The 21,613-nt window shown below is 39.0% G+C and overlaps 2 protein-coding genes across 7 annotated transcripts in view; one reads left to right on the top strand and one right to left on the bottom strand.

The window, feature by feature from the left end:
* The window catches only part of cenpt (centromere protein T), a 53,594-nt gene extending 46,793 nt beyond the window's left edge, over positions 1-6,801 (top strand). The window contains exons 14-16 of the mRNA XM_043707082.1: positions 1,559-1,714; positions 2,412-2,516; positions 4,831-6,801. Coding sequence (XP_043563017.1) covers positions 1,559-1,714; positions 2,412-2,516; positions 4,831-4,954 — 385 coding nt within the window. The 3' untranslated portion in view covers positions 4,955-6,801. The remainder of the gene's footprint in view (positions 1-1,558; positions 1,715-2,411; positions 2,517-4,830) is intronic.
* Positions 6,802-6,856: 55 nt separating this feature from the next.
* Positions 6,857-21,613, bottom strand: part of tsnaxip1 (translin-associated factor X interacting protein 1) — a 59,630-nt gene continuing 44,873 nt past the window's right edge. For 4 of the 6 annotated variants that reach the window (XM_043707078.1, XM_043707075.1, XM_043707077.1 and 1 more), the window contains 3 exons: positions 16,505-16,625; positions 15,812-15,918; positions 6,869-8,055 (listed from right to left, as the gene is read on the bottom strand). In XM_043707078.1, the coding sequence (XP_043563013.1) occupies positions 7,857-8,055; positions 15,812-15,918; positions 16,505-16,625 (427 nt within the window). In that variant the 3' untranslated portion in view covers positions 6,869-7,856. Of the gene's footprint in view, positions 8,056-15,811; positions 15,919-16,504; positions 16,626-21,613 lie in introns of all 6 variants that reach the window. The other 2 variants (XM_043707080.1, XM_043707079.1) reach the window with 2 other exon arrangements.

The raw sequence follows: 21,613 nt of genomic DNA, 5'->3' as shown, positions 1-21,613 counted from the left end.
CATCTTATGAAAACTTCGCCCAGACCAAACCGGTCAATATATTAAATTCAAACTTGATTGGAGGTTGGTATTTTTTGGGTATAATTTAAACTGGCCAAATTCAAATTTGTTTTTGTCTCCAGGAAACCAGCTACCCTAGCTGCTGGACCACATGTTACATTGTATCTTACTCAGAACACTTGGTGCTGACAGGTAGTTCTGCTAGCTTTTAACTTTCTTAAAGGTACAGTACACCCACATCTTCATAACAATTACCTTTGAGTGGAGTCTGGTGTCACACAGCGTTTTCCCATGTTTTAGATAAGTGCAGTTGTGATAACTTGAATTGTCCTGGTAATTCTTGTTGATTTTCAATGCAAGCCACAAGCTGGTGTGGAAATTTGGTGCACAGACATCTAGAGTAATCAGCCCACTGGGGTATCATCGAATGGTTACAGCACTGGAGGCTGTTCTGCCCATCAAATCCAGGTTGGCTGTCAGTAACAACAACCTGTCTGGCACCATTCCCCACTTGTCTTCCTGTCATCATGTTTTCCCTTTGAATGCTTACCTAATTTGTTGTTGAAAGCCAAATGGAGTCGACCTCTTTATTTAAAATATTTTTCTTCATAACAAAGAACTCTTTTATCATTGGGATAGAAAGATGAATAACTTGCATTATTCATCTCCTTTTAAACTCTCAATGCCAGAGTGCCAATGAACAGGAAATGATCCAGAAATCTATTTCACTTACGTAATTTGAGGCAGAGGTATTGGCTGGGATACAATAAACATTGAAAGTAGGTTGTGGTACCATCACAAACTTGAAACGTCTGGCTGATGGGAAAATGTCATGTTACAGATTATTAGATTAAAATATGTGTCAAAAAGTCTCGTATCACGCAAAGTATTACAGCATATTATTTGTAAATGTTGAAGTGTGTTGCAATCAACCTCCATTAGCTCAAGATCGTATGGCAGGCAGCAAGTGTCACTTACGTTAGTTCATGAGGGTCCAATTTCAATTCCCAGAATGTGATGTGGATTTACTATTTTGCAAACTACATTTAACTTGATTTTAACATCATGTACTGAAAATTCATTTCAAGCAAATAATCAGAATTCCACAACATGGCAAATATACTTTAGATTAAATTGTAGAAATTCATTCATTTATTAAAATAATGCTATTCAGGTGATAAGGGATTAGTCACCATAGCACAATCTGCTTCTGAAAACACGAATTGGATTCAGATGAAGCGAATAGAGGACTAGTATTTATTGCAAATTGTAGCAGCTTGAGAGAATGAGATTTATGAGGCATTGCAGTAACACTTGACTCTAATATGTTGGAAGTGTTGTATTCGTATGAATTTGTATATTTTTAAACAGCTGAATTTAAGGACACTGTTACAGGAGTGATTGGTGACACTGAAATCAACTGAATGATCTGTACTGATCTAAAACATCGCTGGATTTTGAAATCTAGTTTCCAAGCACTAGTTGGTTATAAACCTGTCATATAATGTAAAACCAGTTGCTTGTACTAACATTAAGTATTGTATGTATTGATCAACAGAGCACACAAACCACTTGTAAAAGTAAGGCAGAATCCAAAAAAAACAACCAAAGCAAGAAAGAAAACCAGTTTGCCAAGCAGCTTTGTAAAGTCTGTTTTTACTCACTATGCCAAAATGAGAGTGAAGAAGGAAACATTTACAGTAGTTGAACAATGGTAAGTTGCAGTTTTACAATGCTAATTATTAAAGCAAATCATTTTGTGTTATAAAACTTTGAAATAATAATTCTAAAAATTTCAAAATTGGGGCACAAACAACAGCAAGTAATATATCGCCTATTTTTGTAATCAATCTGTTTAGAAATGTTATTATATGTCCCGTGGTCCAGGGGTAGGAACACTACTGCTGTGCCACAAGAGGGGCCTCTTTAATAAAATGTCCCAAAGCACTACAAAACAAAATGTGACTCTGAACTACTTTGGCTCGGTATTTGGATAGAGTTGGGTAAAGGTATAGAGATGGAAATGGCAGTCTTAGTCATGGTATGGAATAGATATGTATTTGAAAGTGCATCTTGGGGTCAGAAATGACAGGGACAGAAGAGCTGGTGGCTAGGGAGTGGAGTTTGTGTTGAAAACTGAAGACAAATGGCTTCAAAATTCCCAATTTCTGTTTATTTAGTACTGGATGTCAGGCAAGATAATTTAGAGCTTGTGGAAGAAAGAGAGGTCATGGTGAAGTAATGTTAGGTGATATTAATATCTGGGTGAACATTGTATTTTCCAATTATGTCACTGGAAGCAGTGATCAGAGATGGTGTTATCTGCAATCGATATAATAGGAATGGTAAGACCACATGAGAAATATAGTTCTATGTCTATTGTGGATATTAGAAATGTTTTCTTTTTACAGCTTGGAATTATATTTCAAACAGCTTTGTGATGATGTTGATATTTATAGCAAACATGCTAAAAGAAGAACTATTGAAAAAGAAGATTTGGAACTTCTAATGAAAAGGTGAGTTTTGAATAAAGTCACAAACAGTAAGTTCACCAAATTTTGATATGATTAGATTAGATTACATTACAGTGTGGAAACAGGCCCTTCGGCCCAACAAGTCCACACCGACCCGCCGAAGCGAAACCCACCCATACCCCTACATTTACCCCTTACCTAACACTACGGGCAATTTAGCATGGCCAATTCACCTGACCCTGCACATCTTTGGACTGTGGGAGGAAACCGGAGCACCCGGAGGAAACCCACGCAGACACGGGGAGAACGTGCAAACTCCACACAGTCAGTCGCCTGAGGCGGGAATTGAACCCGGGTCTCAGGCGCTGTGAGGCAGCAGTGCTAACCATTGGATATGTATCCAATACAATTTTAGTTGGCAATAAACTTAATTATTTTTCAAGCCATATATACTAGTCTTGACAGGGTTGTTAAGGATTATTTTACAGAAGAACAATAGCATTATTTGCAACATCAATTAATTTTATGGTTTTCACCAACCATCCAAAATTGTTATCTAACCATTTTTTCCTTCTGGATAATAGCAAGAAGTCAGCTTTGTGCCAGAGACCGAGACTAGACTGCCATTAGCTACTATCAGTAGTTTCATGGGGAAAATAACATGAACACACCTGTTTAGTATGACATATAGGCTTCAATAACTGTGTAGCTGTTTGACAGTAAGCTTGCTGTTCATAATCTGTATGACTTTCAAAGGTAACATGGATGATTATCTTGGGTGGTACGGTGTCTCAGTGGTTAGCACTGCTGCCTCACAGTGCTCAGAGATTTGGGTTTGATTCCATCCTTGGGCAGCTAGCTGTGTGGAGTTTGCACATGTTCCCCGTTTCTGCTAGGTGCTGTGGTTTCCTTCCAAAGATGTGCAAGTTAGGTGAACTGGCTATATTAACATTGCCCATAGTGCCCAGCGATGTGTAGATTAGGTGGATTAGCCAAGAGGAATGCAGGGTTACAGGGATAGGGTACTGGGAAGGTGAGATGCCATTCAGAGGGTCAGTGTGGACCCAATGGCCTCCTTTCATTGCTATAGGTATTCTATGACTTTGATTATTATTCTCTGTATACATGGTCACAAAGACACAATATTCAAAGTATATTTAACCTCATAGTAATATTTCTTAACTAGCAATCCAGAGTCCAGGCTAATATTTTGGAGACTCAACTTCCACTGTCATTTCTGATGGGACTTAAATTCAATTAATTATTTTTTTTAAAATCTGGAATCGAAAGTTTGTTTCATGGAAGAATATTATCAAGCTGGAGAGGACTCAGAAGAGATTTACATTTTTAAGGAGAGAGGAGAGATCTAAAAAGAAGTAATTTTTTTTACTTAGAGGATATTTCGCATGTGGAATTAATTTCCTGACGAAGTGATGGATTCGGGCACAATTACAACATTTAAAAAGGTTTGAATAGATACATGAATGAGAAAGGTTTGGAGGGATATGGGCCGGAGCAGGCAGGTGGGATTAGTTTAGTTTGGAATTATGTTTTGTATGGACTGGTTGGACTGAAGGATCTGTTTCCATGCTGTATTGTGTTCCATGCTATGTCAACATTATAGAGACTGTCATCAATTGTTTTAAACACCCATCTGATCGGCTGATAATTAAAGAAGCAAGCAATTATCTTTACTTGGTTTGGTTTAAATGTTATTTTGGACCCAAAACTATGTGATTGACACTTAACTGCTCTCTGTGATGTCCCATGCCTATATCCTAGTATAAAATTAAAATCGCTCAAATATTACTGGAAAAAAGATTTTGTAGAATTTTTTTGTCTTATCAGGACAATGCTCTGACTTATTTCGTTGACTTGAAACAACAGCTGTGTGTATGCATATTTTTCTGTCAGCAAAGAAGAGTCCTGTTTATTTAACTTCCAGTACAGGCCAGTGCACCATGCTCTGAGCTGAACTGACCATCGTAATTCCTTTCATATGGTATAAATGTTGTTTCTCTTAGTATTATTCCTTGTGAATTAACTTGCTGAGTATGAAACAAAAAGCCTCAACATTACTTAAGTTCTGGACTACTGATCCCTTAAAAGAAGGCTTAATTGATTGTAAAACACTTTTGTTTGTCTTGACATCATGAATGGCACTACATAAATCAGCTATATTTTTTATATGGGTGCACACAGGATTACTGACAATGTGTTTTGTAAAGTTATAATGTGAACAATAAATTTAAGAAATGCACGTCCCTTATGTTTAAAAAAAGACAGTGCAAGTGGATTGGATTTTAAAAAACAGATGTTAAATCTATTGTTGAATTATTTTGTTTCTGTTTCTTAGGCAAGGATTTGTGACTGCAAAGATGCCCTTGAATGTACTGATAGAACGCCACCTATCTATGGAATGCAGAGAAAAACTAATTCCAATGGCTGTCAGTGGGAGTAAGATAATTCCCAATAAGTAACAACCACATACGTAGAGTGTCTCATCAAATCTATTGCTCTTACTTGCCAGGCCAGAAATTACAGCTCTATGTAAGTGGAGATATTTCTCTTTTAATGAAGCCCCTAATGTAAAAATTTATAGCCGTTCTTATAGACTTCCATGAGCTCTGATTTGTAGGGTCTCTCTGCTGAGGAAACCATGCTGTATTAGCATTACATTTAATCCATGGATCCTATCAACATTAAAGCAAATATTCTTGACTAAATAATTTTTAATGATAAAGTAACAGAAAGATTTGAAGGGAATTCAATGGATATTGTCTGTACGGATCTTAAAGCAATTGACAAAATACCACGGTTGATAAAATCAGGAAAAAAACACTGCTCGGAGAAAAGATCAAGGTTTTGGATAGAATTCACAGAAAAACAGCAGCTGGAATTTTATAGAAGTGAAGCGGTGCATTTTGGCAGAAGGGATAGGTATAAACATGGACTTATTGGCAGAGTTTTAAAAGTGCACATGAAAAAAAACCCTGGGGTTTTTAATGTACACACATCCTTTAATGTACAGACATCCTTAAAGGTGGCAGTTTACAAAGCAGATGGTATCTTGGACTTCATAAATAGTGGTATTGAGTACAAAAGCTGAACCTTTACAAAGTTCTGCACATCAGACTTTAGGAAGAATATGAAGTTGTTGAGCAGGTAAGAATATTTACGAGAATGGTTCCAAGTTTAGCTGTAAGATCATGGAGGAGAAGTTGGTGCTTTCCTGCTTGGAGCTTATGAGATTGGTTTAGATATATCTCTACCATATATTCCAATCATTTAGTCATAATGTTAACAAAAAAAAATTCCGATTTATCTGATGATTGGTCAAGGACTAAGACTTAAGGTTTTTGGTGAGATGCACAAGGAACATGAGGAATGTTTTCAAAGCAGTGAGTGGTAATGTGTGTACTCCAAGGTTGGATATTTTGCAATAATCTACAAAGGAATCTTCTCACTAATCAGCCAAATAATATGTATTAATCCCAATTCCCTACATTACCAATGTGAATTTTTCTCCTAAGTGACGTGCACAACTTCATGTAAAATTGGCAAATTGTACTCTGGACTTGTATTTACTAAGCAGCAGGTTGAGACTATCCATACAAAATTAAAATGTGGAGAGCTTGATTCAAAACATAGGTTTAAAGTTAAAATATATTTTACTATAATTATACATATATAACTTGCACCGCAAAGCAATTTTTCTCATCAGTACTTTTGCACTCTTAAAATGTGTTTTGTATTAAAATATTACTTCCTTGTAATAAATGTAGGCAGTCTTAAAATAGAAAATCTTCACCTCTAGATTTGAGTCTGCTGTTCCTGACTTGGCATGACCAAAATTTGAGAACATGTTGTACATTTTAGATAAAAATGTTGTATAATTAGTTAAGAAAAGTATGCATCTCCTTCAACAAAACTTTAATTAAAATTTATTTAACCATCCTACTTGAGTAATATTTGATTTCTCATTACTCGTGTCTCACCCAATAACTGCTCAAGTCCATTAGAAGTTCCTGTGTAACTTCAGATAGTAAACCAAGAAAACATGGTAAATTTAACTAAGCAAATAACAATGTTAATTTCGACTGTCATTTGAGTTAAGGTATTCTATTTCTGCAAATGTCAGTTGTGATTCCTTGACATGTCCATTGTATTTCATTATTCCTAGAATGCACTGTAATAACCTGTACATCTGATCAAACACGTGTTTGTTTCTTTTTCACATGCTATGGAAGATTTCAGTCTTTTGATTAATTATAATGTTAATAATTCTGTAAAATGCACAATAAAGATGTCAACTTTTAAAACTGAATCTCAAAAAAACTCTTTGCATTAATCTTACCAGTGGTGAAACCTCTGAAATTATAATTTTTTATTAATCCTTACAAATTTGAAATCTAGCTGATTGATTTGAATTTGTTGTAAATGAGAGAGAGCATTTGCAGAGCAGGGTTTTTGTGTTCTGTTCTCTTGAGATTTAACAAGGGCTTTGTGCTACTTTTTCAGTTTGAGACAAATCTGAGACCTGTTCATTGTAGCATTGAAAATTACAGTATATGGTATTATAAATCAATCAGACAGCAGTTTTTGATGTTGCTGAGTTGACCCATTTTATTCAGTGGAAGTACAAATTCTGAACTGGGAAAGGGAATATCATCATGAATGAGGTCAGTCAAAACATCAACAAACATTTTTATGCCATAATTTAGCAACCTGCTTATCTTGACCGTCAAGACTTATTCATGAAAAATGGTCACTTAGATAAGTTAGTAGACAGTTGCAATACTCAGAGACGTGTAAGTTGCTGTCTTGAGATTCAATAAAATGATAGTAACCTCAAAAGAGAAGTCTCTGATGAGTCAATTTTTTGTAATATTGGAGCTGCTTGTCTTACAGTATTTGCATTCATTATATTATAGAAACTACCAAACTTGTGTTAACAACTCATTCAGCATCTCCTTTAGATGCAAGCTTTTAAAAATAAGTTTTATTAAAGTACTGTATGACCAGTATTGTAGGAGTATTAATGCAGTTCACCACCACAACATGGGCAATTAGGGATGGGGAATAAATGCTAGCCCAGCATGAGAAGCCCACATACCATGAATTAATGTTTTTAAAAAGTACGTACTAATACACTTAAAAAGATGTTCATATCAATTTTAGCACTTTTCTATTAATAACCATACAAATAGACTTTAGCTGTAGATTTCCAAAAAGAACAAGAAGACAGTACTATGTTATTTAATTTTTAAAAATTAGACTCCATTCAAACACACCCATAATGTAGTTTACTTTTAAAAATATTAACATATGTAAAGTGGCACTTATCAGAACTCTTTACAAATATTGAAATATACTTTTTGACTACTTCCGTGGTCCTACTCTCTTTATGTCACTTGCTTGTAATCGATCTAAAACAGTGTCAGTATCCACAGCAGTAGCTTGATCAAGTTGTTCCTTTGTTGTTTGGAAACCTTGAGCTAAATATGTGGCCAAAGTCTGTGGATCTATCGATGGATCGATAGTTTGAAAAGCCTTTTTTAGGTCAACTTCTGTCAGCTCCCTGTGGAGAAAGGAAAATGTTTTTTAAAAAAAAGCTATTTCCTCGAATCACAATAGTTTAACAGATTACATAATCTTTGTGGACATCACATGGTTGTATGCAAGTTTGACTGCAATGGAAGTACTCACTTTGGAGGAGACACTGTTGTAATTGCATTTAAATAAGTAGTGCTTAAGTTGCACGATAGAAACCTAGCTTAATATTCTGTAGCTTTGCCAATGTTAGGGAGGAGACAATTTTTAAAAAATTAAATGCATTGATTTATTTCCGGATATTTATTCGACTCTCCCTTGAGCTGTTCATCAACATTTTAACAGAATCAAGCAACACTTTCATATTTACAAAAAAAACGAGCAGGTTTATTTTGTGTGTACTGGATATCAATAGAACTTCAGGATATAGTGCATTATTCAACGTTGCATCTTTTTAGTTTTATTAGTAAAATCCTTTGTTTATATTATTCCTTTAAACTTCTTATTCTATATGTGGAATAACGTGAAGCTGACTTGATTTTTAAAAAATAAAGTTTATCACCAGATGATACTGTCAATGAAAAACAGTAATTCGAGGTTTGCGTAAAGATTTGTAGCTCAGGTGCCGGTTGCTGTAGTTGTGGGTATGTTTGCTGAACTGGGAATTTGATTTGCAGACATTTCATCTGCTGTGTAAGTGACATTTTCAGTGTTTTGGAGCATCCCGTGAAGCGCTGTACTCTCTCTTCTGGAATTTCTGGTTTTGTTCCAGTTGCCAGTTCTAGTTGATCGTTGTAGTGGCCAGTATACCAGGTCAATGTGTTTTTCGTTGGAGTCTGTGGATGAGTGCCATGCTTCTAGAAATTCTCTGGCTATAATTGTTATGTTGTCCCAGTTGAATTTGTGGTCCTTGTCATCTGGTGTATGGCTACTAGGGCCAGCTGGTTGGTGTTTGTGGATGCGCATTGCTAATTGTCTTCCTGTTTATTCCATAAGGTATTTTGTGCAGTCTTTGCATGGAATCTTGTAATTACTTTGGTCTTGCACATGATGGGTATAGGGGAATTGTCTGAGCATGGCTATCGGTTTATGGGCTGTTATGACTCAGAGTGGTCGGAGGAGTCTGACTGTTAGTTCAGAGACCTTTTTTTAAATATAAGGTAGCATGGCTGGTGTGTTGGCCAGACTTGCCTGACCACTCAATCATGACAACCACATTTAGACAAGAACTCACCAGAACAAAAGATCCATGAGACTCTACCTTCTGTACCAGCCTGACATGTGTTATCTTGTCAAATGTCTTTCTAAAGTCCATGGAGAGAACATGTACTACACTACCCTCAATTATTCTTGTCACCTCCTCAATGCTGAATCAAGTTAGTGAGACATAACTTACTCACAGAAATCCATGCTGCCTATCACTAACAAGTCCATTTCCTTCCAAACATGTATAAATCCTGTCCCTCAGTATCTTCTCCAAAAGCTTCCTTATCACTGACATTAGAGTCACTGGCCCCTAATTACCTGGATTCTGTCTGTTTCTGTTCTTAAATGAAGGAACAACATTGACTATTTCACAGTCCTCTGCAGCCTTGTCTGAGGTCAAAGAGGATGCAAAGATATTTGTTAAGGCCCGAGCCAATATCTCCTATAGTATCCTGGGATAGATCCCATCTGGCCCTGGGGACTTAAGTCTACCTTAATACATTTCAAGACACTGAACATGTAAGGGGACAGGGCAACCCAGTCTAAATAGCAACTTCCAACGCAGCAAATGTGAACCATGGTTCATGACAAAGAGAGGACTTGGCCAGCATGTGCGACATAGGCATCCGGCCTTACACAATGAGAAACATCTCCAAATAATGGCAGCAAAATTGTAAGCCAGGGAGGAGAGCCTATAAGTGGCCTGAGGAAGAAAGAGTTAGAGACAAGATTTGCTAGAAGCAAGCAATCAACAAAATCTGCAAAACAAATCTCAGATAAACACAAGCATCTATAAAGTTGCCAAGCAGAAATATAAGTGATCACTGCTGATACTTGTGTAGAATACCCCACAGGAGGAGAGTCCAGTAGCCCATAGAAACCTGAAGTGCAACTAGGAAGAATCATCAGACCAATGGCATCCATCCCTACCAACAGGGACGTGGACGACCACACATGCTGAGGAACTTCTGGAAGCAAAGAAAAAACCCTGACAGTCAGGCCCTTGGCGTAGCGCTAATGGAAAGTATCACCGAAATACTGATGGCCAAAGGGAAATCTCCCAGAAACAAGTGAGCCCAAATGGTGGCAAGAAAGTTCAGCGAGGAGACTGTTAATACTGGATTGAAGAAGAGATGGGCAAAACCAAAGGCAGTATTTAGAGCAACACAGCTGCTCTACCAGAGAGACAGACAGCAACTAGCCAGTTAGATCACAGGAGCACCAACTGCACACTCATGTCAATTATCTGCAGATGAACTGGAAGAGAGCTTCTGAAGTAAGTTCCCCAGTCCAAATAACAAGGCTGACCTCAATAAATTCACACCATATAGCAGTGCAGTGAACAACGGACTACTGATGATGCTGACAGAGGAAGAGGTCAGCAATGCAATGAAGGCCATTGTTGCATAAAGTGCCACATGAACAGATGGTATGAGACAGACTCATAGAGAGCATCCATGACAAGGATAAAATGAGATCGCCAAGACTCTTCTCACTATGGCTGAAGTCAAGTAAAATACTAGATTCGTTGAAGTGCAAGGATCAAGAATGTCTGAAAGGTGTTGACAACTGGCATCCAATAACTATCGGTCCAATGCTGCTTTGTCTATTTATGAGCATTATGGCAAAAACACAGACAGTTGAAATCAATCCAAGGTAGAAGGGTTTGCTGGCTGTAATGAGAATATTTCAGTACTCAAGGATATCATTAAGGGAGCAAAGAACAACTGAAAAGAACTTGCAGTTGTTTGTTGTTGATCTGTCATTGGTGTTCTACTCAGTTGGGCATAAATATCTTTTGAAATCACTAAGGAGAATGTGTCTACCAGACAAGTTCACAGTATTAATTAAAGATTGTATACGAACTACACAACAGTGGTTGAAGGGATCAAAACAATGCAATTAATATTGGGGGGGGTCAAGCAGGGCGACCTACTCATCAATCCTGTTCGATATAGCTCTGGACCCGCTGGTGTGCTCCCTGGAGGAAGCTAACTTGGATTTCTCTACCCCTGGGAGACTTAGTCAACTGTTCTGCTTTGGTGTTCACAGTCAACATAGCCCTTCTAAGCAACTCTCACACCATGATGGGACAGAACCTGAAGAGACTCCATGACTTCTGTAACTGCACAGGTCTGAGTATCAATGTGGCCAAGATGAAAGGCTTCCACCTCAAATACAAGATGAAGACCATCACATACAACGACTATCCAAACTGGAGACTCAGAAGGAACCCATCGCATTCATCCCCCCTAGGTGATACTGAAAAGTACCTGGGAGCCCAAATCGATCCATAAGGAGGTGTGAAGAATGGGGGTAGACACGGCACGGTGGCACAGTGGTTAGCACTGCTGCCTCACAGCGCCAGAGACCTGGGTTCAATTCCCGACTCAGGCGACTGACTGTGTGGAGTTTGCACATTCTCCCCGTGTCTGCGTGGGTTTCCTCTGGGTGCTCTGGTTTCCTCCCACAGTCCAAAGATGTGCAGGTCAGGTGAACTGGTCATGCTAAATTGCCCGTAGTGTTAGGTAAGGGGTAAATGTAGGGGTATGGGTGGGTTGCGCTTCGGCGGGGCGGTGTGGACTTGTTGGGCCGAAGGGCCTATTTCCACACTGTAAGTAATCTAATCTAATCTAATCTAACCTGCAGGCAGCGGCTCTCCATCCCATGCAGATACTAAAGATTCGTGTCGTCACCAGGCTGTACTTCCACCCGATCCTAGCTGAAGTATTGCAGAACTTACTCATTAAACTTGATCAAATTATCCACAAGGCAGCGATAGAATTCTTACACCTCCCACACAGATGGGAATCTCTACTGTGGTAACAGGAGCAGCGGGCTTGGCATACCCAAACTTGAAGTGCAGATCCCTTCGGCAGTTATCAGGTTGCAATTGATATGTCCAAGGATACATTCCAGTTTAGAGATGAAGATAACTCCAAAAGAATTAAGAGGAACACAACAGCTTAAAATCCTCAAGAAAGTGAATGACTTCATACAAAGCAAATGGGGAGCAATGAGAGAGAGGAAGACCTCACGGCCATCTTACAAGAGGACATCCATGTATGTGGAGACCAAGCACTAACCAGAGAAAATCAAACAAACCAATATGCTGTGTGGAGAGAATGGGAATTTAAAAAGTGAAGTACCTTGAAGAGTCAGGGTACTTGCATCTCATCTTTTAAGGGGGACAAGACATCAAGTACATGGATCAGGTCAACCTACCAGATCAACTCATCGTGAATAATCAATATCCTGCTGTTGTGATGCAACTTATACCTAACCAGGTCAATCTTGACTAAAGACAGAACAAACAAGCTCAACATTTGTAGAAGATGTGAGCTCCTAATGAAATCCTTGCACATATTTTAGGCTGGTGCCCATTTGTGAAGAATGTGAGAATCAAACTACACAACATCTGAGACCAGCAAAACCTGTATGTCGCCAAATATGGATGGACTTCGTACAAGGACCCAGCTGATGTTCTCTGGAAGCCGGACGTAATTTTCAGTAGGGATGCTAAAGTAGTGGTAGTTGATGTGACCATCTGATATGAGAATGACAGTAAGACACTAGAGAAAGCATGGATAGAAAAATGTCAAATACCAACACTTGGAACAAGAAATTTAAAAATTGATGGGAGACCTTGAATTATAATTTTTCAGATTTGTTGTGGGAGCAAGATGAAAGTGGTTAGAGCCTAACAACACATTAATGGACTTCCTTAAACTGTACAAGTCCTTCTCACCACAAATCTCAAGATTATCGATATGCCTGATGCTTGAACTCCTTCAAATATTTAGCGACAGGTAATCCGAAGCTGAAACTATGCTGCCTAGCCTAATGGCTAGTGATGACCAGCCTAATCCAGATGCCAGGGTCTAGAACACCAAAGACAGGTGTGAAGAAAAATGTACAAAATCCCAAAAACAATATAAATTATAAAATTTAGGTATAAATCGTAAAAGCTATCTAGCTTCTAGGATGGACCTCCCGAGAAAGAAATTCCCGCAACATCCCCTTTTCTATGTTTTGAAGGGTCCTTTAGTTCACTTCACACTCCTCCACACTTGTTGTAACACCCTGATCACTTTGTAGAGGGCCCCCCACTACACGATCGTTACAGTTGAGACTGGAATGACCTCAAGATATTCCCCACTGTACCTTCTATAACATTGGCATGGTCTCACTCTCCGAGCTGCGGTATTGCTAGAGTTTAACACACACCAACAAGCAATGTAAAGACTCCAAAGAGGCACTCCCATGAGTATATTTAAATAGCCAAATGCTTCATCATCTAATTAGTGACACACATGAATGGATGAACATGATGCCCATTGGCCCAACCTATTTTCTAGTGAAACCACAGCCAAGGGAATGGGCTTTGCAGAATCAGCGGGAAAAGAAGACCTTGTTGAGCTTGACTCTAGTATGGCACTGTGAGGAGGCCTTGGCCACTGGTGAAATACCACTACTCATCGTTTTTTTTTTCACTTACTCAATGAGCCAGGGAGGCCTCACCTGTTGACCTGCTCAAAAGTACAAACCTTTCCTTAACCTCAACATCCCTCATGTCCCTCTCTGGTGAATACTATCTGGACACGCCATGATTTTGATCATCTTTATCAAAGCTCTTCTCGAAGAACAACCATTGTAGATTCCCCAGTTTATCCACCAAAACTGATGCCTGGAAATTATATTGTCAATCTTTATTACATCCCCTTGAAACCTACACATTCTTCCTACAACAACTCTGCTAGATTCCTTATCCTCAACTACCCCCTTCTTTATGAAAGATATTTATTTTTTCTATCTTTTTAAAAAATAGTACTTAAAAACTACAAGTGAGAATATTTTTCAGGTTACAATGTCAATAGATTCTCTCTCACATTCAATCTATTAGTTACACAGCTTCACAACATTGTTCCTGGGAATCCTCAGGTTTTGCTTCAACAAAACATCACTTGTCTGCCTTGGAGTAGCAGAAAGAAAAAAAAAATCAATTCTTAAAAAGGTTATATTATAGAAACTGCCATGCAAGAGTCTTTTCTCACTCCAAATTGAGATATATTAGCAATATACTGTTTACTTTTTATAAGCTGATTCAACAGTCAAATCCTTGCTAAATAGCTTTGACAGTGAACGGGAGAAAATTTATTGCAGACCTACATTGGCAAGTAGTCTGATGTCAAATTGCGAAGGAAATACCCATGTCCTACTGTTATTTTTCAACTGCTGGATGGTTTCTTTGCATTGATTAACAGTCAGTCAACGCTGATGATTTTGTTCCCCCATGGTCGTAATGTGATTATATTGTGCACACCAACACAAGGATCATACTAATGAGCTACTTTGAGCTGCTTCATTTTTCAGCTGGGACACAAATTAGCTTTAATAATATGGTTGAGAGTAGTTGGGTATTTTTTTTTGCCTTTACACAAAAATATTACACTGTCACCACTAAGCCATCTTTAATGCTATACAAGAGTGTCAAAGTTCTAATCATAACTGTATTTCATTTGCAGTATGATCTCAGTTTAAAATATCACTAAAAGGATCTGTTCGCCGAGCTGGAAGTTTTTGTTGCAAACGTTTCGTCCCGTCTAGGTGACATGCTCAGTGCTTGGGAGCCTCCTGTGAAGCGCTTCTGTGGTGTTTCCTCTGGCATTTATAGTGGCCTGTCCCTGCCGCTTCCGGTTGTCAGTTTCAGCTGTCCGCTGTAGTGGCCGGTATATTGGGTCCAGGTCTAAGTGTTTGTTGATGGAGTTTGTGGATGAGTGCCATGCTTCTAGGAATTCCCTGGCTGTTCTTTGTTTCGCTTGCCCTATAATGGTAGTGTTGTCCCAGTCAAATTCATGTTGCTTGTCATCTGCGTGTGTGGCTACTAGGGATAGCTGGTCAAGTCGTTTCGTGGTTAGTTGATGTTCGTGGATGCGGATCGTTAGCTGTCTTCTTGTTTGTCCTATATAACCGGAAGTGGCAGGGACAGGCCACTATAAATGCCGGAGGAAACACCACAGAAGCGCTTCACAGGAGGCTCCCAAGCACTGAGGATGTCACCTAGACAGGGGACGAAACGTTTGCAACAAAAACTTCCAGCTCGGCGAACAGAATCACAGCAACGAGCACCCGAGCTACAAATCTTCTCTCAAACTTTGAATAACTAAAAGGAATATGAATTATTGCAAAAAAACTTCACCTAACAAAAAAATTCTGATTTTACTTCTGATTAAATTTGAAATTAATCTATTTTTAATGAGCCCTCTAGTTACTGCAAGAACCAGAAGATCTATAATTTGTTTCCCAGTAATCTGCTGCTCATAAACCCAAGAACAAAAGCAGCTCCATTGTGCACATTTAACCTTGTGATTTATGTTACCAAGGTGAAAAGGAATATTACTTAATATTCCTAAAATACTACAGGTACAATGGGCATTGCTTTAAAGCAGAAATAACTTGAGATTTGTAACTGCATGAAAGTCAAGTCTGATACGAACAGAATACTTCAATTAGTGTTCTACATCATAGAGATTTGCTTAATCTGGTGGAAGATGATCAACAATAGTTTTGTCTCTTACTCTTTATCTTCCAATGCTTTTCTTAGTTCATCGAGGTATATAGTTTTCTCTGCTGTATATTGACTTTGCAGCAATGCAATAAAAGCTCCTGCTGCGCCTTCTGCATTCTGTAGAGCACCAAAAAAAAAATAAGAATACATACTCAAATGTGATGGGAGTTAGTGTTAGATAAATTTGAAATTATGGAATTTACGAAAGCTTGCAAGGACACTACTTGTTGAAAGATGCTTGGAATATATTAGTCACTAAGCCATCTTTTTACAGTCTTCCTAGTTTCTTAGGGACAGACATGCCAGTGATTAAATATTGTTGAGAATAAAACTAATGGCATCAGATTGGGACTTAAAATAGCTCATATTTCCAGAAGACTACTTTTTATTTTGATAAAGTTAAACACTTATCCTGCATTACTCAGCGAGAATATAATTTGTGGCAAAGCTCAAAGGATGTGAGATTTGACAATAAGGGACAATTGGGACCCTGGTAAATGATTAGGAATCCCTGTTCCACCAAAGAAGTTTAAAAATTTGAGGTGTTTGGGAGGAAGGATATTCCCTGTAAACTGGATGTTGAGAGAACCCTTGTCTAAAGGACACTAGCCTACCTCTTTGAATTTTCTTGAACATAACATGTGCAAGATATTCATTGTCCAAAAGATTGGTCAAGTTACAATAATTCGTTTTAAAACATTACCTCTTCAAATAAGGTATTATATTTAATTTTTTTCTCATCTCCAAGTTGGGTCGTTGCAGCAACAATTAGTTCTTGTATGTACTTTTCATTCTTATTAGGGAGGGCTGTCTTCAAAGTTTGACTGTAAGGAAGAATTTTCAATCTTTAATCTTAAAGCTACAAACATTATGATATAAAAGGTACAGTGGAAAGTTATAGGTGTACATTTACCTCTGGGTTTAGGTTTCACTCCAGGATTTAGTTTCACCTGTTGCATGAACATTTGAGGTGTGCTGTTTCATGCTGCTACAGGTACACAATTCTTTATCTAAAATCCTTGAGGCCAGTTGTTTTTTGGAATTCGGAATAAATGACATATTCATGGTGAAATAAAAAGTATTACCTAACAGCAGATGCACATGTGAATAGTACAAGCGCTGAGACACAACTAACACCTGCCAGTGCTAGGCCACAGTGCCATGTCACATCTGAGTAATGTGGTTCGAGTGGGTGTGGAGTTGGGTCACCTGTTCGCACACCAAAATGACGCTCCATACTCCACGAAAAAAATTTCGGAGCCTTTCCGATTTCTGATAAAGGATTGTGCACCTGTACTACATAGTTGCAATTCGAGTGGTATTCACCACTACCAAAACTCTCACAAGGGCTGGGCAATTATGATCAAAACAAGAACATTTAAACATTTCCCCTTGGCATTCAGTGACATTACTATCATCACACCTCCACGATCAACAGTCTGGAGCTTATTATTGGATAGAAACTTAAGTGGGCCAGCCCTATCAACAAAATAACTACAACAGGTCTGAGGCTGGGAGTTCAGAAGCAAGTGTCTCCCCAGCAGTGAGTGGCAGCAAAGAACTACAAAAACTGAACAATAAAGAATGGTTTTGGACCAGGGCATTAAAAAAAAACTTGTTATACTAATGGAAGGGTAATAAACCTTGCCGTCTCCAAATGTGAACAATGGATCTTTGGCTGTCAGGTAGAAACAAATTGATAAGTTGAAACTGAGTCAACTATGGCCTCATCATAATGATCAACGTGACTCAGTTTTTGAAATACTTCAATTATACCTTTCTGAATTCTTCCCTTGATCTGCTAAGAATCTAGCCATCTGGTAAAACAATCTAGACTAATAATTTCTCTCAAGACCAAATAGACATTCTTGAAACCTAGTTCTGAATAAATCTTGTTTTCAACTGAAAAGTGGATTAAATCTCTTTCCAATGAACCCCAAAGGTTCTAGTGGAATCTTGCCTGAATCTGAGTTCCTATTAGAAAAATCTCTCACTGGTGATTAACTGTCTGGATTCCAATAATGATATGAATTGAAATTCATATATTTGGTTATAAAGTTATTCTTAACTGTAAGCTCATTCCTTTTTTTCCTTGTATGTATATATGTGTATTGTAACAATCATCTGCCAGGTTTCAATGTATGAATGAACTATATTTCTGATTTAAGCCCAAAGCCTGTTTAAGAATCATTTTAAAAATTGGATTTCACAAACAGGGTTTGAAGCAAACATGTCAAATTCTGTATGCAGACAGAAGACAAGGAAATCAAAACCATTCATTTTCTCTTGTAACAAAAATATGTAAATAGCCTACATCAATAGTAATGTAAGGGATCACATTATAGCATTATCTCATCTCAGAGTTTATGCAGAGCCTTGTGTTAAGTTTAAGAGTGTAAATAATTAGCACATTGTCAAACAAAGCTAATCTTACTCAACAGCCTTGGCTCAGCACTGTCTATAATCCTTAGAAACAAAATTTTTTCGAAGACTTGTCACAATGATAATAGGTGATGAGGAATAGGTAGGAAAGCATCAAAGGCAAAACACATTAAATCGAAACAGCAGGATGAAGAAAAAGCCCAATGATTAAAAAGCAACCCTGGGCACATGTCTGAAAATTGAAAAAAAATTGGAAGCAATTCCAGTGATAAGCCATGGAACAAACTCTACCACTTCATGATGCTTGAAAGATTCTGGAAAGCCCAAAACAAACTGACAAGTGGCAAAAACTGGTGCCAGATATAGGAATGCTTCAGGGTTAGCATCTAAACAAATAAAAAAAACAGAACCAGCTGGTACTCTCCTTGATGCAATCAGTAGCTTTGCAGACAACACTTCAACACGGCAAAGTATAAGAGCTATAAATAAAGAAACTGACACTTATTCATCTTTCAATGCTTATTTCAGCTTTCAACAACATCTGGTATAATTACAACATTTAAAACACATCTGAATTGGTTTATGAATAGGAGGGATTTGGACCAAATGCTGTCAAATGGGACTAGATTCATTTAGCTTATCTGGTCAACATGGGTGAGGTGGAGTGAAGGGCCTGTTTCTGTGCAGTACATCTCTATGACTCTATGTTATGAGGGCAAAATTTGACAAATGCATACTCCTGATCAAAATTTGAGAGAGTATAGATTCCTTCACTAACAGCCCAAATTAATTAGTTGATAATTGTGAAGATGGAAGCTGGAAAGAATATCCAATTAGACAATATGTCGTTGTCAGAGTTTTGGAAGAAAACTCACTGGACTTTTTATAATCAAGGGAAGAGTTGACACCAGCAAAAGCAATGCAATTGGCAAGGCAGGCAGAAATGAGAATACAGAACCACAATTTTATTCATGGTGACTGGGAGGCCTCGGGGAATAAATTCTACAGTTGAGGCACGTAGACCACAAAAGTGAAAATACACCCTGTGGTTTCCAACCTGAGGCTGGAAGCCACAGAATTAAATAGAGTGGAGATAGCCATTATGTAAATCTTCAAGCTGTGGTGGGAAAAAGACTTAATTGCCAAAAACATGGAATGGCATGCCTGCAAGAAGGTGTTTGCTGCAGCAAAATCGTCAAATCCAAAAACAGCAGCAAGACCCCCAATAGGTTGTGGGGCCTAAGCACTATTAAATAACATTTAAGAAGAAATTGTTGACAAATCCAAGGAAAATTATTGGACTGATCAAAATTAAAGTAAATGGCACAAAACTATTCTAATATTTGACAGTGGGGCAGGTGTATCATTCCTAACAGACATAAAAATGGCTAAAAGAAAACTATTTGCGACAACTGTGGCTCACTGGTTAGCACTGCTGCCTCAAAGCACCAGGGTCCCAGGTTCGATTCCAGCCTCGGGCAACTGTCTGTGTGGAGTTTGCACATTCTCTGCGTGGGTTTCCTTCGGGTGCTCCGGTTTCCTCCCACAGTCCAAAGATGTGCAGGCCAGATGAATTGGCCATGCTAAATTGTGCATATTGTTAGGTACATTAGTCAGAGGGAAATGGGACTGGGTGGGTTACTCTTCGGAGGATCGTTGTAGACTTGTTGGGCCGAAGGGCCTGTTTCCACACTGTAGGGAATCAAATCTACAATTTGACTCCAGAAACCATGAGACATTTAACCAGAAGAACAAGATCAGTTAACTGAGACATTGCGGTGCAAAGGAAAATCGTAGAAACCCTACATGTGTTTTAAAATCACAAGAGCTCACTACGAAGCTGGAAAGCTTGCCATCTCTATGACTTGTGAATAAGTTGATGAATTGGATAGCTGGGAGAAACCATAAGGATTCACAGCCAAATTCCCAAAATTGAGAATTCTGGTTAGAGAAAGCTAAAGTCATCTTATCATATTACATTGAGATCAGACACCGATCCTGAATGTTTATACATTCCAAGACTTCACATCCACTTATGAAGAAAGTGAAACACAAAATGGAGACAATGCTACAGCAGAAAGTGACTTCACCAGTACCAAAACCAATGAATTGCTGTGTTGGCATGGTGCCAGCACCAAAAAAAGCAGTTGACAGAAATTCACTCAGTCAAAAGGTGCGGCAATGGAAAAGCACAGCCGGTCAGGCAGTATCCAAGGAGCAGGAGAGTCAATGTTTCGAACATAAACTCTTCAGCAGGAATTTGTGTGTGTGTGTGGGGGGGAAGAGGTAAGGTAGCTAGGAATGTGATAGGTAGGGGGATGATGGTGATAGGTTGGCCTGGAGGGTGGAATGGATAGGTGGGAAGGAAGATGACAGGTAGGACAGTTCAAGAGAGTGGTGCCGAGTAGGAGGGTTTGATCTGGGATAATGTGGGGCAGGGGAGATCAGGAAACTGATTCTGTGTAGTTGGAGGGTCCCAAGGCAGAAGATGAGGTGTTCTTCCTCCAGTCGTTGGGTGACTAGGCTAGCATCATCCACTGCCATTTTCACCACATACAGTCAGACCCCACCACCAAACAGATATATTTCCCTCCCCACCTGTTTCAGCATCAGCATTCCACAGAAAACATTCCCTCCGTGACTCCCTCGTTACGTCAACACACCCCCACCAACCCACCTGAGTCCTTTCCTTGCCACTGCAAGAGATATAAAACCTGCAGCCACACCTCCCCCCTCACATTCATTCAAGGCCCAAAGGATCCTTCCACATCTGGCAGAGATTTTCCTGCACCTCCAAACACCTCATCTACTGTGTCCATTGCTCTAGAAGTGTCTCCCCTTCATTGGGGACAGGAAGCCAACTTGTGGAATGTTTCAGAGAATATCTCCGGGACACATGCACTAAAAAACCCCACTGCCCTGTGGTCAACCACTCCGCCAAGGACATGCAAGCCCTGGGCCTCCACCACAACCAAATTCTAGCCACCCGATGACTGAAGGAAGAACATCTCATCTTACACCTTGGGACCCTCCAACCACATGGAATCAATGTCGATTTCACCAGTTTTCTCATCTCCACTTACCCCACCTTATCTCAGATCCAACCCTCCAACTCGGTACCACCATCTTGAACTATCCCTACCTGTCCATCTTCCTTGCTACCTCTTCATTCCGACCTATCACCATCAGTGGCCATCTTCATCTATCTATCACATTCCTAGCTACCTTCCCCTCCCCCAGCCCCATCCATTTATCTCTCAGCCCCCTTGGGGCCATCCCCCACATTCCTGATGAAGAGCTTATGCTCAAACAGTTGACGCTCCTGCTCCTTGGATACTGTCTGACCGGCTGTGCTTTTCTAGCGCCACACGTTTTGATTGTTCTCCAGCATCTATAGGCCTCACTTTCTCCTAGAAGTTCACTCACACTC

This window comes from Chiloscyllium plagiosum, chromosome 17 (assembly GCF_004010195.1).
Source record: "Chiloscyllium plagiosum isolate BGI_BamShark_2017 chromosome 17, ASM401019v2, whole genome shotgun sequence".
Lineage (NCBI taxonomy): Eukaryota > Metazoa > Chordata > Chondrichthyes > Orectolobiformes > Hemiscylliidae > Chiloscyllium > Chiloscyllium plagiosum.
The sequence above is the reverse complement of the archived record's forward strand: the minus strand, read 5'-3'. Positions and strand labels throughout refer to the sequence as shown.